This window comes from Microtus ochrogaster, linkage group LG8, assembly GCF_000317375.1.
Source record: "Microtus ochrogaster isolate Prairie Vole_2 linkage group LG8, MicOch1.0, whole genome shotgun sequence".
Classification (NCBI taxonomy): domain Eukaryota; kingdom Metazoa; phylum Chordata; class Mammalia; order Rodentia; family Cricetidae; genus Microtus; species Microtus ochrogaster.
The window spans coordinates 927,657-944,647 of record NC_022033.1 but is presented as its reverse complement, the minus strand read 5'-3'; the positions used below and the strand labels follow the sequence as shown (position 1 = coordinate 944,647).

At 48.6% G+C, this 16,991-nt stretch overlaps 1 protein-coding gene across 1 annotated transcript in view; it reads right to left on the bottom strand.

Annotated features, from left to right (window-relative positions):
* The window catches only part of Ythdf1 (YTH N6-methyladenosine RNA binding protein 1), a 16,638-nt gene extending 6,227 nt beyond the window's left edge, over positions 1-10,411 (bottom strand). Inside the window, exons 1-4 of the mRNA XM_005362735.2 lie at positions 10,154-10,411; positions 9,774-9,798; positions 8,617-8,696; positions 516-2,036 (exon numbers count right to left, since the gene is read on the bottom strand). Of these exons, the coding sequence (XP_005362792.1) occupies positions 516-2,036; positions 8,617-8,696; positions 9,774-9,798; positions 10,154-10,180 (1,653 nt within the window). The 5' untranslated portion in view covers positions 10,181-10,411. The remainder of the gene's footprint in view (positions 1-515; positions 2,037-8,616; positions 8,697-9,773; positions 9,799-10,153) is intronic.
* Positions 10,412-16,991: the final 6,580 nt, after the last annotated feature.

The following is a 16,991-nucleotide window of genomic DNA, read 5'->3' as shown; positions in this document are numbered from 1 at the left end:
CCCAAGCCTGCTCCCTATTCCCACCACCCCCCCCCCAATTCTTCTTAGTACTTAATTGATGTGAGTTTAAGTTTCTCCAAACTGCAGGTCTTTGGAGTTCCTACAAGGAAAACAGAAAATGACCTATATGGCAGTGTTCACACAAGAAAGTTTGGGCAGGCAGGACATTAAGGCACAGCCAATCCCTACAACATGGGCAGTCTCCTTGGCCTCTCTGGTGCCACATGAACACCAATTTCTAAGAGTGCTTAACTGGACAGAAGCTAGAAAGAACTAAGATCATGATTCAGAAAGTAGCTTCCCTGCATTCTTAGGTGTGCACACAGTGGTCCAGATTACCATGTCTCCTAACACTCATCCCAGGGATGTGTAGCTAAGAAATGACACCTGTACCCTCTCAGACTGCTCTGATGACAGCTAGCTGGACACGTCACTGGCCCATTATACTCCAGCTTGCTGTGAGGGTACCCAGCATGCAGACACAGACATTTAACAGGTGCCTACGGACAACTCACCTTGCGCACCACCTCCTCTTCCTCTTGGCGCTTCTCATAGTGAGAAAAGTCATCAAAGATAGAGGTTGTGTGCTTATAGGAAGCAATAATTTTCAGCACTTGTTTCGCTTTTTCTAAAGGTACCTCCTGTGTATCACGGGAGTTTGTGACAGGTTTGTTGTCGTTATTCTCAAGTCTGATGTGCCGCAGTTGATTATTAGGCACATCCTTGACAAAAATCCACTTCACGTCAAACTTCCCCTTCCATTTGTCCTGGGACCAGACCCCAGCACTGGTGCCATAGTCCACAGGGGACTTCATCTCTGCTACCCCACAGAAATGTCCACTCCCATTGACGCTGAAGAGCAGGTAAACAGGCCCCTTGCTGCTCATGGAGCGGAAGGCGCCATCCAGGCGCTTGTTGCCATGTTCAGTACTACACCAGATGGAGTACTTGATGGAGCGGTGGATGTCGTCCTCAGAATAGCTCTTGATGATGAACACCCGCCCACTCTTAAGATTCCAGTCGAACTCTTTAGGGTTATAGCTGTGGGCAGCTTTCAGTTTCTCCAGGACAGGGTGGGATTCTACACTTGGGGCAGAAGCAGGCTGGGCATTTCCAACAGAGTTGCTGTCACTGTTGGCCACTCCACTCTGCCCAAATGCTGCATTTCTGTTTCGGGGAGCCACCCAGCGGGGCTGAAGAGGCTGCTGAGGGCTCTGATACTGTGGCTGGACCAAGGGTGGGGGCTGAACAGGGAGAGGCTGAGCTACCTGTTGGGACTGTGGGGCAGCCTGGGGGGATGGTGTCTGCTGGGGGGCTGAAGCCTTTGGAACAGGGCCCTTGTTATCCCAAGTCCCAATGTCCATGTTATGTTTTATAGGTGGAGGAGGCAATGCACCCCCCACTATCGGACCACTCTTTGTTTTCATCTTAGGCTGAGGCTTTGCAGGCTTGCTGGCAATGGCTGCCCATGAAGTTGGTTTTGAAACTGGCATGGTTACATTTGTACCACCATTGCCAGAAAGGACACCAGTCAGTGCCACACTGTTGACAACTGAACCCACCGTCTTAACTGCAGAGGTGGTAACATCCCCAATCTTCAGGCCAACCATGCCCTGCTCCAGACTGTTCATCCCAGGGGCCTTGTTGAGGGTGTCACTGTGAAAACCTGTCTGCCCATCAACAACTGTGCCACCAAGGGAGCTTGGTGGATAAGTGTAACTGCTCCCATAGGCTGAGCTCTGAGTCTGCTGCCCCTGAGAACCACTTGTCCCCCAGGCTGAGAAGGCAGGGTTTTCAGGGAAAAAATTAAACCTGTGCTGGTAAATATTGTTCCCCAGACCCCCAGGCTGTCCAAAAACAGCATCATGCATGAAGTGATGGTCTCCATTACTAAGTTGTCCATAGGTAGTAAGATATGGGATGGGAGGGTCCCCTGCAGTGGACCATGGTGCCTCACTGAGGGAGTAAGGAAATCCAATGGACGGTGGATAGTAGCTGGGCAGATAAGGATCACTCATCGAGGGGTAACTGTTACTCTGTAAAAACAAAACAAATGATAAGTTAGAGTCCTATCATATAGCCCATCATGCCAACCACCTCATACATAGGCAGAGCAGAAACAAGCCTAAAATAGCACAGAATTATTTTTCCTAAATGAAAGCTATGGTTACCAATGTCAAAACAAAAGTCAAGATCCAGAGAAATTCACAACAAATAGAACCCAAACTATTGCCTCAAAATACAAAACCTCACTGGGTGGTGGCAGCGCACACCTCTAACCCCAGCACTTGGGAAGCAGAGGCAGGTGGATCTCTGAGTTTGAGGCCAAAGTGGCCTAGAGAGTGAGTTCTAGGAAAGACAGGGCTATACCCTGTCTCAAAAGAACAAAATACAAACAACAACAACAAAACCCAAAAACTACAAAACCTCCTTTATATTTGAACTCAGGTAAAATGACCTGGACTCAGGTGACATGATCCAGTCAAACCATCTTTTTGCCTTCACCATTAGAGGAATCCAACCCAGGTCTGTAGTAGTTATGTTTATAAACAAACACTGACAACAGAACAAAGCAGGACAGCTTTAACAATGCCCCGAGGTGGCTCTGATAGTCAATTAGGACCAGTAGGCTCCAGTTCGCTGGCTGACTGGCACACCTGGGCATTGATGTTCAATGTCATCCTTCAAAACCCTCTTCTAAACACACTCCTGAGAGCTACCCCAGCTGGGTTTTTTTCTGAGGCTCTGTCCTTCACATTTCATGGGTTCCTGGGTACAGTCATGGGTGCTCAGAGGGGAGCATGGGCTCCTTGGCTGGTTCCAATGTTTTTGCCAATATCAAGTTCCTGGAGTTTAAGAACCCTGCTATGGGACTGGAGAGATGGCTCAGCAGTTAAGAGCACTGCCTGCTCTTCCAAAGGTCCTGAGTTCAATTCCCAGCAACCACATGGTGGCTCACAACCATCTGTAATGGGGTCTGGTGCTCTCTTCTGGCCTGCAGGTATACATGCAGTCAGAATACTGAGAATACTGTACACATAATAAATAAATAAAAAAAAATTCTTTAAAAAAAAAAAAAAAGGACAGAATGGTATGAGGGAGAAGGGAATGTTTCACCATCTTGACCTAGTAGCCTTACTATTCCTCTAAGGAGCTGCTAGGCTGCAGGTGTAGACTTGGGAGCAGGCAGGCTAGGGTAACGTCTCTTTGGAGACACAGCTGAAGTTTGGTCAGAATCAGGCCCTATCCACAGGCATCGCAACAGAGGTGCTTTGAGCTCAGTTTCGGTTTTCACTTCAACCCCACCGACAGACCAGCTTCTGTCACCTCCACTGTCTCTGAGAGTGAGGCAACAGTGAGGTAAATGAAGAGACCTTCCTAGAAAGGCAGTCTGTGCTCAGGCCGTATGTTTAGTGAAGAAAGCGCCATTTAGCACCACATTTCAGAACTAGTATTTAACATAAATTGTTTCTCTGTTAATGAAAACTTAGCATCTACAAACATGTCCTCATAAATATTCTATAAACATAAAAAACCTTGAGTTTATCTTCTCTTGAAAGGATTTCAATGATTCTGGTTCCTCCAATGCAACCTCCTCCCAGCATCCTTCAGAGGAGCCTGAGCAGCAAGGCCAGGAGGAAATCAGAGAGGTCTGGGTAGAAGAAACCTTCCTCTGTGAAGGAATCATATAGATTCCTTAATGGATACAAAACTGAGGGCATAATCCTTCCACAGGAAGACTGGCCCACCTCAGCAACCACTTAATGCATGAATTATGGCTGTATTATCATTCTAACCCACTGGGCCACAAACCAACAGAAACAGCAATAAAGATTCAGAAAAAAAAATGCTCAAGTCACTCTGACTTACACAATTGAGGATTATATCCATCACATTCAGCAAATCTCCCAAAGTCCACCTTAAGTATTGCCACGCCAAGAACAGACACAGCACACAGGTCACAAACAGAGCTACACAAACAGCCTACTATGCACTCAACACCATCCAATAGGTGGTCCACACTACTCTCTAGCCTGTAGTGTCTAAAGGCTATCTGAATACAGTAGATTCAAGCACAACACCTCCCTAAAATCCCACTGCAAATCCTAAAATTATGCTTCTTTCAGATTTTTATACAAAGATCCTAGGTAACGTTCTTGAAAAAAATCATCACACCTCACGACAAGGGTGTGATGATTCAACTAAAAATGTACACGTAGAAACACACATGTAGGACAGAAGCAGTCAGCAGCCTGGAAGGCATTGCCTTGGGGAGACCTCACTGCTTCCTTGAGTTCTCAGATGGAGAAGACAGTACAAGCAATGATACAATTAAACCCTAAGGAAAAGGAAAATTCACAGATAAAAAGGCCATTGTGTACTAAGGTCTCCTGAAAAGTACTACAGGCATCCAGGTTACCCAAACACCTATCCACACTCTCCATCTGCCTCTGAACCAACAGCCTCACTTCTCCTAATTCTCTCCACCCTAAGATGCCACAGGCACTGTGAAATTGTATATTAGCCCAATCCCAGTCTTGACCTCAACCCTACTGACCGTCCAGTTTCCATTACCTCCATCATATTTCCTTTCCATTTCTGAAAGTGAAGCATCAGGCTACTTGGTGAAGCTATCTCACCCAGGTTGTTTCATGCAGAGGAAACCTGTGAGCCAGGCTGAAGCCCAGTCCATGATATACATCTTTCCTGGGAAGCAGGTGGTTCCCATTAGTCTGTAGTAAATGCTCTGGTCTAGATGTACAGCGACTTAATTCAAACACACCCTGGAAATACACCGGGCTGCTGGAAAAGCTCCATCTCCCTCTGTGTAACCAGGCACAGGCTCGGGTTTACATTCACTTGTAAATGCCCCAGGCAAGACAGTCTTCTGGCTTAGTGGCTCCACAGGGTAGTCTAAGCTACCAGTAACAAGTGGTTTATCAAAGACACAGCTGAACAAACTTAAAGCACACAAGCAAACTCAAAAGTCACTCTTCATACAGGAACACCTCTGAGTGAGAACACTTTGGTTCCCACAGTTCTTACCAGACTCCTGGGTAGTACCATATCTAAGATTTCTAATCAAAGCCTGGGTACAAGAGGACCACACAAGGGAAGCACGCACATCTCCCAACACCAGAGCTCACTGACAGATGAAAATACAACTTGGAACTCTTTGGTCTCTTCCTCCTGATAACTGGAAAATTAGATAAATAAAATAGAGCCTCCAAAGAATTAAAGAGGATTTAAATGACCATGGCTGTTATCTCTAGGTTATTAGGAAACAGTTAAATATAATAAAGCCACAAATCTGTTCAAGAATTAAGAATTTAAAAAAAAAAAGTCAAACCAAGTTGAGTTACCTTAAGTGACAGGGATAGGAATGGACACACACCGACAATTCTGAATGATCAGAACTCTTCCTCTAGCCTTTTTTCACAAAGGAAGGAATTCTGAGACCATTTGAAAAACAAGGGGTGACTGGGTGTCAGAGGGACTGACACTAGAAGGAGATTTCCTAGCCCCACAGGTCATCTCTGGAACATGCTGAGACACATGCACTTCACTGGATCAAACCAACTACGTGAAAGGAAAGCACTGAGGGCAAGGCTGAAAAGTGACCAAGTGACTAGGACTCCTGGGAACTGCTCTGTCAATCAGCACAGCCACATTTACTTCAGGAGATTTCGAGGAAAATCTGAACACTACATACTGGCTCAGCTAGCACTTCTTGGTCTTTCTTCAAGGCTGGTCCTTCTGAGACTATAATGCCAGTCCCTTATCTGGCTGACCAATATAAAGAGACAAGAGTTTCTGACAAGGAATTTTCTTTATCTGTTTAAACAATTTACTAAGGGGCAAGTAAAGATCCTCGGTATCCTTTCACTGCCCCTCTGGGACGCTGTACTGGGAGCAAATCCCTCCTTACCGGGTATTGCCACGGGAACTTTTCAGAATTTTATGTACACATAACCACAAGACTCCAAGCCAGATACAGGCTTGATAGCCAGGCACATATGCGCTAATCCTGAGCCTACCAGAACTGCCTAGATGTGGCAGTAACACAAATATCAAGTTTCTCCCAGATCTTCACAAACAGAGGCTGCATACGCCCTAACAAGGCACAGCATTAACTTAACTCTGGACTGCAGGTGAAAAAAAAACACACAAAGCCTGATAAAAAAACAACAACAACAACAAAAAACCACTTTGGATGACTAGGTAGGCTCAGTTTTCAAGATAAGCCAAGAAAAGCTCCCAAGGCCAGCAGTTCCTCACAAATGAGTGAGTATAGAGGTATAAATGTCAATCCGGCCACAGGAAACACAAGTGACAGTGTCCATCAATCATTCTGAACTATCTTTGGGCACTGAGATGTACTATAGAAAAAGCGAGGAGGCAGATGGTCACTTGGCCCCATATGAAGAAACAAGCAAAGCAAAGACAAAAGCACCTGAAGAATGAAGGCCCCAGCTTCTCCAAACAGCTGTAACGCTGGTACTCAGCTGCTTCTTCTAAAAACACCTGAAAGCTTCCTGTGTTACTACTTTCTACCTAACAAAGTTGGGCATTTCTAGAAAATCTGCCACCAGGAGCACACATTTACTCTTAAGTAAAATGTGCTGTAAGTACTTTGCTAAAAGTGCACATCTGAACACACAGACACAAAAGGGAGTGCCACCTTGAAGAACATTCCTCCTTTCCATGGCTTCCACAAAAGAAGACTGCAGTGGCCTGCAATTGACAGCGGGACAGGAGGTGGGTGGGACCGACTCCACTTTAAATACATCCTCTCAAATGTTCCATGTGCCCCTACTTTATAAAACACATTTCAAATGTAGTAAAGAAACCCTAGTTCCTTGTTTTGGTTAATATTTAGTATATGCCACTACTCATCACTAAGAAACCGGGAAATACAATATTCAAAAGAATAGCTTTGTTTAACTTCTTGTCCTTGCCATGGCCAACAGCCCACGACTAAAGCCAAGTCAGTTCTGCAACTCCATACTGTCCAGACATTCAGAGGCAACCATGCAGCCCTACAGTTAAGGTTCCTTCTGATATGCTAAATGTGGTGGGAAGGAAGATGGATAAAAGTTGCAAAATGCTCTAAGATGATCTTGAAAGGTAGAAAAGTGAAAAAGAAAAACAAAACACAAGAACAAAAACAGTCAGGTAATTCATTTTCCTTCCAATACAAGGACCAGGAGAAACCTTGCTCTACTTACTCTAGAAATGCAGCGTGCATCTAAAAGTAGCAGTCACTACAGTTAAACCTAAATTTCAAATTGCCTATGGTTTTTTGCTTGTTTTGAGACAGGTCTCACTACATAGTCCTGTCTGTCCTTGAACTCACAGAGATCCAACTGCCTCTTCTTTGAGGACTGGAATTAGTGGTATGAACCACCATACCCAGCTTGCCTATGGCTTTTAACCAGAGCGATTCTGTTGCCAGAAGACTTCTTGCAGACAAGTTCTGTAGGAAGCTAATCAGGAAATCTAGTGGTGGGGGGTGCCTGTATGTAACTAGTGATCCTACTGTGCAGGGAACAGTAAAAACAATACTTTGGCACAAAACGCCCAGTAGATTAGGGGAAAGAGAGGACATGAAGGTGGGAGGGGCTCGCTGGGGAAGTGTGAGGATGCTATGATCCATACAGACTGTATGCACATATGAAATTTTCAAAGAATAAATTTAAAAAATGTTTTTTAATTGTCTGGGGCTAGAGAGATGGCTCGGAGGTTGAGACTTGCTGCTCTTACAGAGGACCACAGTTCAGCTGCCAGCACCCATGTAGGCTGTTCATAACCACCTGCACCTACTACTCTAGACTCCAAGGTTACCTGTGCACGGGCACACATCTACTGCCTGAGCCACATCCACACCTAAAATATAGAAGTCGTGGCGGGGGAGATGACTCAGTTTAAAACGATTGCTACCCAAGCTTTAGTACTAGAGTTTGAGCCCCCCTAAACCCATGTAAATGCCAAGTGAGTTGGGGACTTACTTATAAAGACAGGAGATTCCCAAAGCAACTGAGACTCAGCCACATTGGCAAGTTCTGGGTTTAAGAGACCCTGCAGCACTGAAGGTGGAAAGGTGCCAAAGGTAAGAATACTGAATCACCTAGGAACACAGGCCCTGAAGCCTGCTAGACCACAGAGGCACTCTCTGTGCTTTATATGCGCTCTCTAGTGCCAACCTCCCAACAGTCCTAAGAACTAAGGTTCAGGGAAGGTGAGTCACCTGATGCACAGAAAGGGCCTGCTGCACTGCCCAGGGCTTAAGCTGCTCTCCTAGATCCTAACTCTAACCCTCCAGAGACAAAATGAATACGGTACAAAGCTTCAGGGAACCACCACTCCTTTACACCCTAAAAAAGTCAATTAGAAGTCTGTCTGTCCCCATCCTCAGTGGGTGCTGCTCTGCATCACTCAGGCCCCAGGCCTAGCGGGAAGACCCGCTCAAATCAACTCTTCAAGACTGGTCACGTTTACTATTCTCTAGCCTGCCTTTTTCCTGCTTAGGATAAGAAATTAGAAATATAATAGTCAAGGTGTTACAAACAAAATTACTTTAAAAAACAAAAAAATTCACTAATAAAATAAACTCACCGGATTGGACTGTCCAGAAAGGTAGGGCTCAAAGTCATTGTCATGAACTGTATCCTTCTGATGCAAAGAACCATTTTGTACTACAACAAGAAGTAGCAAAATATTATCTTCAGCATGGGAATCACTTTTAAGCATGGGAACCTTAGCAAAGTCCATTTTCATCAAATTTTAGTAGAGACCATTTTATGTTAAAATGGGCACACTCTGGAGCTGATGTTTACATGCCTCGTAAGACTGGCCGTGTACAGCTTTCTACAAATTACATTTTTATAAAGATATAATCATAATTTAGTCAGGTCATTTTTTTTTTGCAAGTAAAATAAATGGCAAGAAACTTACAGCCAGACTTTCGAGGGTCTTGTGATGCCCCGCCCCCACCCCAGAGGTGGGAACTGACCCACAGCTGATGAAATCTACAGGGTCTCAGAAAATCTTTGCCAGGCTCTAAGAGCCCCGTTGGGCACGAAGAGCTGAAGAGGGCAGGATGCTCAGCTGGAAAGGGCCGTAACCCAAGCTCACTACCATCTGATTCTCCACTTACTTTCTGCTGTTACAGTGCACAGCCAGGAAAGGAAAGGAAAGGATGGTAAATAGAGTGCTGGGCCTTTTCCAACCTTAAAACACGATGAACCATATTTGGTTACACCCAAGTAACAACAACATGCACTGGTTAAAGAGTCTTCCAAGTAAACGTCTAGGGTCACTTTCCACGACTGAGTTTTGGCAGTTTATTACGGGTCAGACTATCACAGATGACAACAAACTTGCAGTGACAGTAACTTAGGGTGGAGGGCCGAGCCTCCGAGGCCCGCAGGCTAGCTGACTCTCCTTAAGAACCACCCACTACCTAGCAACAGAGGACCATCATGCAGCCCCCCTGGACTCTGCGAAGAGGTCTTATCGCCATTTCCTTCCCCACCAGGTAACTGTTCTTGCAGAGTGAAGAGGGAAGGGCTGAACTACTCCCGGTACGCCTTTATTTTCTAGTAGCCCCCCCCCCAATCTGTCAAATATCCCGGAAATGGAAAGTTTCATCTCCTCCGAGCTGACGGAGAAAACTAACTTTCGGATTCCAGGCAAGGTTGATTTTCTCTCGTCCACACGGACCGACGCTGCCCCGTCCTCCTCCAAAGTCGACTTCCCGGAACTCTGCTCACCTTTATTATCTTGTCCTTTTGTTCTCTGCGTCGCCGCAGGTCAGGATGTGCGGGTGGACACCACCCAGCCCGGGAAAGGAAACACAAAAGTTACTATCCGGAGAATGCTCCGCGGAGGGCGACACAACCCCGGCCCGGCCTCCGGATCTCTCACACTCTGACCACGGCCAGGCCCAGCGGACCCCACCTTCGGAACCCCTAACTCCGGCCCGGCCTGGTATCCAGGTCCTCGGCCCGGAGACCCGAGCCCTGACCCGGCCTCCCGGATTCCCGGCCCGGACCCTGCACCCCTAGCCCAGCCTCCAGTTCCCCGGCGCAGCCCAGACCGCAACCTCGGTCCACAGCCCGGCCTCGTGACCGTGGTCCCGAGACGCCCCTACCTGGGGGTCCACGCTGGTGGCCGACATGCTTCATGAACAGCGCGGCGCGGGACCGGGGCGCCGCCGGCTCGGGCCTCCCGCGAGGCCGGGCCTGTCACGCCGCGCGCGGCCCCAGGTCCCGCCGCTAATCCCGCGGGCGCAGCCGGACGCGGCGGCAGCTGTGGGCACGCGGGCCGGAACAGCGGGCGGTAGCGGGGAGGTAGCGGACAGGCTGAGGGGTAGCCAACTCCAATGGCGGCCGCGGCGGCGAGGACGAGGCTGCGCGACGTCAGCGCGCGGGGCAGGCCGGGAGCGCCGTCGAGTCGCCACCATTGCGCCTGCGCGTCGTCTCTCCTCGCCCAGAATTTCGCGCTTGGGACTCAGTCTCGCGCTGGAGGGGCGGGGCCGGACGGGGCGGGGCGGGGCGAGTCGGAGGAGGAGGAGGTGGGTGTCTGTGGCTAAGCTACTCCTGTCCCACTGGCGCAAGAATTTTGCCGGTGCTGTGTAGGCCTCCTCGGCTGCCGTGGGACAGTCTGGCCTTGAGAAGGGAGTACCAGTGTGTGACCAGTTTAATCGCCTTAGATTCTAAACCCGATTCCATCACCCAGGAGTAAAAGACAAGAGGCCTTTGAGGAAGGCTAGACAGCCTCCTTTCGGCTCCAAATTCGTGGGGAAAGCTCCGTTAATTTTTCACACACCAAAGAGTCTCCAACAAAGAACTCACTCACCCCACCAGACATTTACTTTCAAACAGGCACCTTGCTCAGTGAACTTGTTACCACACACACACACACACACACACACACACACACATACAGAGAGAGCGAGCGCGCTGAGGCAATGGCTCAGTAGTTAAGACTAGTTGCAGTTCTCACAGAGGACCCGGGATTGGTTCCCAACAGCCACACTGAGGTTCACAATTGCCTGTAACCCCAATTCCAGGGGTTCCAAAACTCTCTTCTGACATCGGATGTGCCATGGTGCACGCGGTGCACAAACAGACAGGCATACACACATATAAAATAAATCTTTCAAATATATTTTTAAAAAGACATTAACTCTTATTTTCCGTGTTTTGACTGCTTGTTTGTAAATGCACCACATGTGTACCTGTGCTCAGGGAGGTACCAGAAGAGGGTGCCAGATGCCCTGAAACTGGAGTTACATATGGTTCTGATCCCCAAATGTGTGCTGAGAGTTGAATCCTCTGAAAGAGCACCAAATGCTCAAGCCCTGAGCCATCTCTCTAGCCTCTTTAAAATATTTTCTAATATTTATTTATTTATTATGCATACAATAGTCTGTCTGTGTATATGGCTGTAGGCCAGAAGAGGACACCAGACCTCATTACAGATGGTTGTGAGCCACCATGTGGTTGCTGGGAATTGAACTCAAGACCTTTGGAAGAGCAAGCAATGCTCTTAACCAATGTTTATGAGAGTGTTTTGCTTGCATGTATGTATTAGTGTGTGTGCATGAATGTATGTATACATACAACATGCGTGTGCCTGTGTAGGTCAGAAAAGCCGTCTGATTATCTGGAACTAGAGTAGCAGGCATTTGCGAGCCGTCATGGGAGTCTTGGGAACCAAACATTGGTTCTCTGCAAGAACATTGCTAGGCACCAGGACCAAGATGCACCTCCCCATTCCTTCCAGGGAGTGTTTGGTCCCTGGCTTTGCTGTAGTAAATGTTCTAGCCTCTGTTACACGTCATCGGTAGAAGGATACAAGAGGAAAAATGATTGGATTGAAGGGCATTTTTCTGTTAGTCATTTTGTAGATGTTAGATGCCCCCCACGGAGGATGTGTTGAGTCTCCAGCTAGGAGAGCTGAAGGATGGGGCCCAGAGGGTATAAGCCCTGTATTCAAATGACACCTGGCTGGAACAAGCCTGTGCTGTGTGCTGGGTTTAGCTCACTCGAGAATTGGCTCTAGCTGGGCTAGCAGTGAATACACCTGTCCAGGTAGATGCAGCCCCCCCACCCCTTCTCTATGAATGTCCTCTTGGGAATGAACAACCCCCCCCCCCGTAGCAGACCTCCCTCTGAACACCCTGTCCTTCCATACTTTCCGGGGTGTCTAGTTTGTCTTCCAGGAAAACCAGCTTGTGATCTTGGGACTCCTTCTGTCCTCGCCCCTCAGCGGCAACTTTGAGAGGCTCCTGTGAATCACAGCTCCTCTCTCTCAATGTCCATCAGTCACTTATCCAAAAGCACTCGTTGACCACCTATTTTATGCCTGGGATATATAGAGTACTGGAGTACCAGTGGTCCCTGCCCTTGTAGCTCCCTGTGGAGGGATGCTTTCACAGTCCAGCTCAGCCTCACTCTACCACTGACTGACCACCAGTTCACAGGCATGGGATCAGAAAATGAGCCCGGTGTTTCAACCAGACACAAAAAGGATGGCTTAACCAAGTCACCACAAATCAGACCTGTGATTTGGCAGGCAGCCAGGACAGGGAAGAATGAGAAGAAAGAATGTCCCTGAATTGGGCTCTAGGATGTCCCTTAACGAGAATCCAGGTGATAGCCGGGCAGTGGGGGCCCACCCCTTTAATTCCAGCAGAATTGGGAGGCAGAGGCAGGGGGATCTCTGTGAGTTCGAAGCCAGCCTGGTCGACAGAGCGAGTTCCAGGACAGGTTCCAAAGCTACAAAGAAAAAATAGCAAAACAAAACTAGAATCTTGCATCCATGACTGAATGCAGGTGCTTGGGCCAGCATATGGCAGATACATCATGCAACTCACCTCTCCAAAGCCAAGCAGCTCTTTGGTTTTGAACCAGAATGCAAACCTCCAAGAAATCAGAGCAAATGCCAGGGCACAGCCAGCCAACCTGAACCTCAACTTACTCACGAACCTCAATTTACTCACAAACCTTAACCCCTGCCCAACCCCCCCCTTTTCCCCCTCTACAGGGCACCCAAGGACCAGCAGACTAACTTGGACCAGAAACTTAGCATTCACTTAGGGTGTCATGGCCTATTGACATGTCATGCCTCTGTGTTTCCAGGAATTGCAGTTAGCTTCTGCTACTATGGTTGTGCTTGTCTGTCTCCCAGGACAGTACCTAGGATGCAGGTACTGTCTCCCAGGACAGGCCTAGGATGCGGACATCTCCAGGATAGCAGCTTCAAGGCTGAGGAAGAACAAGCAGGGTATGTGATACTCTAGGATCATGTAAGCCTCAGGTCTTGACCTCAAGTCATGAAACAACACAGGCTTCTGTGAGAGGCATGTGACAATCAAGTCTGGCTCTCATCAAAGGCAACATGAAAACCAGGAGCTCTGGTTCAAATAGCAAGAAAGGTTTTCTCCTCTTGACCCTCACCAGCTCCCTCTAGACCTGCCATAAACTGTTTGTTTATTTGATTTTTTGTTTGCTTATTTTTCAACCAACTTGGTATTTAATGTCATGCTTCCTCAGGTAGAATGGTGCTGACCTTCAGTCACCCAAGCCCCACCCTGCAACATCCATACAAGGACCTCTAATATACTGTGCCCACATCCAGGCTCTTGCTGGGACAAGGGGTGGCCTTAAAAACTGATTCTAGGGGAGATGGAAGCTAGGCTTAGCTGAGTCCCCAAGTCCTGCCCAGGCTTAATCACCTCAGAAGGTGGCACTTATAAAACAATTTCAAAGACTGTCCAGAAAGTGGCCACAGCAGTATTCTAGGTAAGAATCGTCTGTTACAAAAGGTGCCTGGGAACCACAAGGATCCCGAGGCCCTGCTGGAGATGCACAGAGCTGGCATCACAGGAGTCAAGTGATGACTGTGCCAAGTGGGGTTGGCAAGGATCAACAGCAGCAGCAGGAAGAGAGTGAGCAGGGCTCACCCTGGAGGAGGGGCTTGGGGCCCAGCTGGGACAAGGGGTATATGAGGATGCTTGCTCAGCTGGTGAAGACTGCTGAAGCTATTAACCTGGAGTGAGGGCCTGGCCAGATGTGCAACCAACACCCGTCCCCAAGGAATAAGAGCAACCTTGCCAAAGGGTGGGAAGACTGTAGGAGACTCTCCTTCATGTCTCCTCCATGCTCCCCATGATGACCAGCAACCCTTCAGTCTGGTAACTGCATGTTGATATCAATTCTGTCCTCAGCCCTAAGCTGGTGCCTTTGGGGAAACGAGGTGCACTTGCCCTCACTTCGTCCAAGGCCATCGTTACTGAGACCTATTGTCGTCCCTGAGAGGGAGAGGTCTGCAAATGATGGCATTATCTGAGCATATGGATCAAGCTAAACCCGAGGCCGTCCACCCTGGGCTTTCGCTGAAGCGTCCAGCACCTATTGACTGGTCTCCTGGTGTCCACACTCCCTCGTGTTCTTACAGTTCCCAGATTCTGGTTACAGGTGCCTCCTGTCCCTACAGCCCCTGCACCCCACTCCAGAGTCCCTCAGCTATCTTCCAGGCATTTGGACCCTTGTTCTTGTTGTCACCTTAGAATCTCACAGCATTTCTGAAGAGTTTGGTCCACCTATGTAGGTGGCTAATTCCACAACTCTCTAGGACCCGTGTTGTCATTCCCTTCATGTCCAGTAGGGTGTGCTCTGAATCAGGCGCTATGACCTCAGGCTCCCCCATCTTCCAGATCCGGGAGATTAACGTTCATTCCGTGGGCAGTGGGTGAATACTGTGACTTTCTGGGCTGCTCTGTCCCACGGCACAGCCACTGACTTGTGCCGCGACTGAGTACTTGGAATTTAAGGACTGTATTTTCCCATTTTATTTCATTTTAGGAAGACTCAAATGGCCACACTTAACTAGGGTTCAGGCCATGTCCCTGGGAGAAGTTGGAGACCTGTACGTGTAGCAGACTCACAGAGGAGCCTGACACTCAGTTCCATTGAGCCTGGTTATCTACAACCCCTCCAGCAACTCTGATAAAGATGAATTAGAAGAAGTAATGTCTAGCTTGTTTGTCCCTACAGACTACAGTTCCCTCTTCCTTCCCTGCAGCCCTTCCTGAGGCCCGGGAGCTTCCTGAGCTAGCCCTTCTTGAAGTCAAACCCAACTTTACCCTGGATTCCTCCTTGGCTGGAGGCTGGGCCCAGACATACACAGTCTGGAAGGTTGACCTGTGGGACATTTGGGATCCCCTGGACTTTGGGAACAGAAGATGCTGCCATCTCAGCTGGCCCATGATGCCTACGTGTTCTCCTTTGGCCAGACACCTCAGGGTCTCTGGAAAATACACTTAGAGTGCCCAGAGGAGTGGCCTTTACAAGCAAGTCCAATGTCAACAGCAGGATAGCTGACACTGGCATTCATGCTTCGGCCTGTTTGGAGTCTGCTCTGTAGAGCTCAAAGCAGGACAGAGGATCTATAGAACTATGCAGAAAGATCGCTCTTGGTCTACAGAGGGGGCTAGTGCATTGGCCTTCCTCTGTCTTCCTTCTCTTTCTCTCGTCCCTTCCCCCATCATATCCAGGAACCCTCAGGCCTCCCTTTAGGCTTCAACCACACAGAGGGTGGCACCAACTGTCCCCACACTCTCACACTGGGTCTTAGCTGACCCAGAGTCACATCATGGCTATGCCATGAGCTACAGGGCCTTGCCAACTACAGTCTGTCATCACCTAGGTGCTGCCTGCATTGACAAGGGACTCAGCTTGCAGTGTGAGCTCATGGTGGACTTAGGCATCAGGTAAGGCATTTGTAGAGACTAGTGCTGTTCTTATGAGGTCCCAGCATGAATGCATCTGACTCAGACGCCCAGGGGTTTGTTTCCAGCTCCTTCCACACACATCATGCTACTGCTTGCCTCTTTCACAGGCCTCATGCACTGCTGAGAGCACTAAGACCCCCATTCTGTGGTCCCAGCTAGAGGATGTTCCTGTCTGCCAGGAGGACTCTCAAACAGGAAAGAGGGGCTGGCTCAGTTGCATGCTTGCGATCCTGACTGGGAGAGACTGTCCTTTGTCACAGGTCCCCAGGCCCAGCCAGCAGATTCAGAATCCAACGATCAGAGCCCCAGGGACCCAGGCCTGGACCTGCACAGAGAAAGAGTTTGATGACACCCAACATTCTCCTTTATCAGCCCCTTTGACCTCAATCCCTGGGAACCCAGTACAGCAAGCCCTGGAAAGGCAGGGCTCCGGGTTCAAATGCCAGAGCTGTGATTCTGCCCTTTTGCTTGCAAGTAGAGAGAAGGGCAGAGGTTGTGAGTGCCTGGGGGTGTCCTAGAAGGTTCTCTGGTCACAGATGGAAGTATCGGCAGTACATGGGCCTAGCAGGGAATGAGACAGGGTCCTGAATCCTGCAGTGTTGTATGTGGGTACATCTGCTGAGCTGGTGATGGCAGATTCCCTGGGGACTCCAGCCCTGCGGATCTTGATCTGCTATGGAAGGGAGTAGGCTAGGCTACCATTTCCTTGACTGATCTCCCACACCTCCCAGAGAACTTGCTTCAGTTTTCACATCTCTGAAACGATGAAAGCCCGGTTTCTTTCTCAAAGGGCCATGGGGGTTCTGTGAAGCTTGTTTTTCCCGGGGCATTCTAAAGTCATGTAACATTGGAAAAGCTGCCCGTGGGCTCTGCATACCACTGGAGCTCTGCTGTAGCAAGTGAGCAGGGTGAGATCATAGACAGGGTTGGCACCCAGATCTTTCCAAGTCAGGTGCCTCCTTGGGATCCTGCTGGCAGGCCAGGCCCTATGAAGCAGAACCAGGATGATGTCCCCCTACCCCTGAGAAGGCAGGCCTCCTGCCCAATCTGTTCTGCTCTCTCTACTCCTTGCAATAATTGTAATTTTTATATATATTTTGAAACAGGGTCTTGCTTTAGCTCAGGCTGAAATAGAACTTGCTGTGTAGTCCAGGTTGGCCTTAAATCACAACAGTCTTCCTACCTTAGC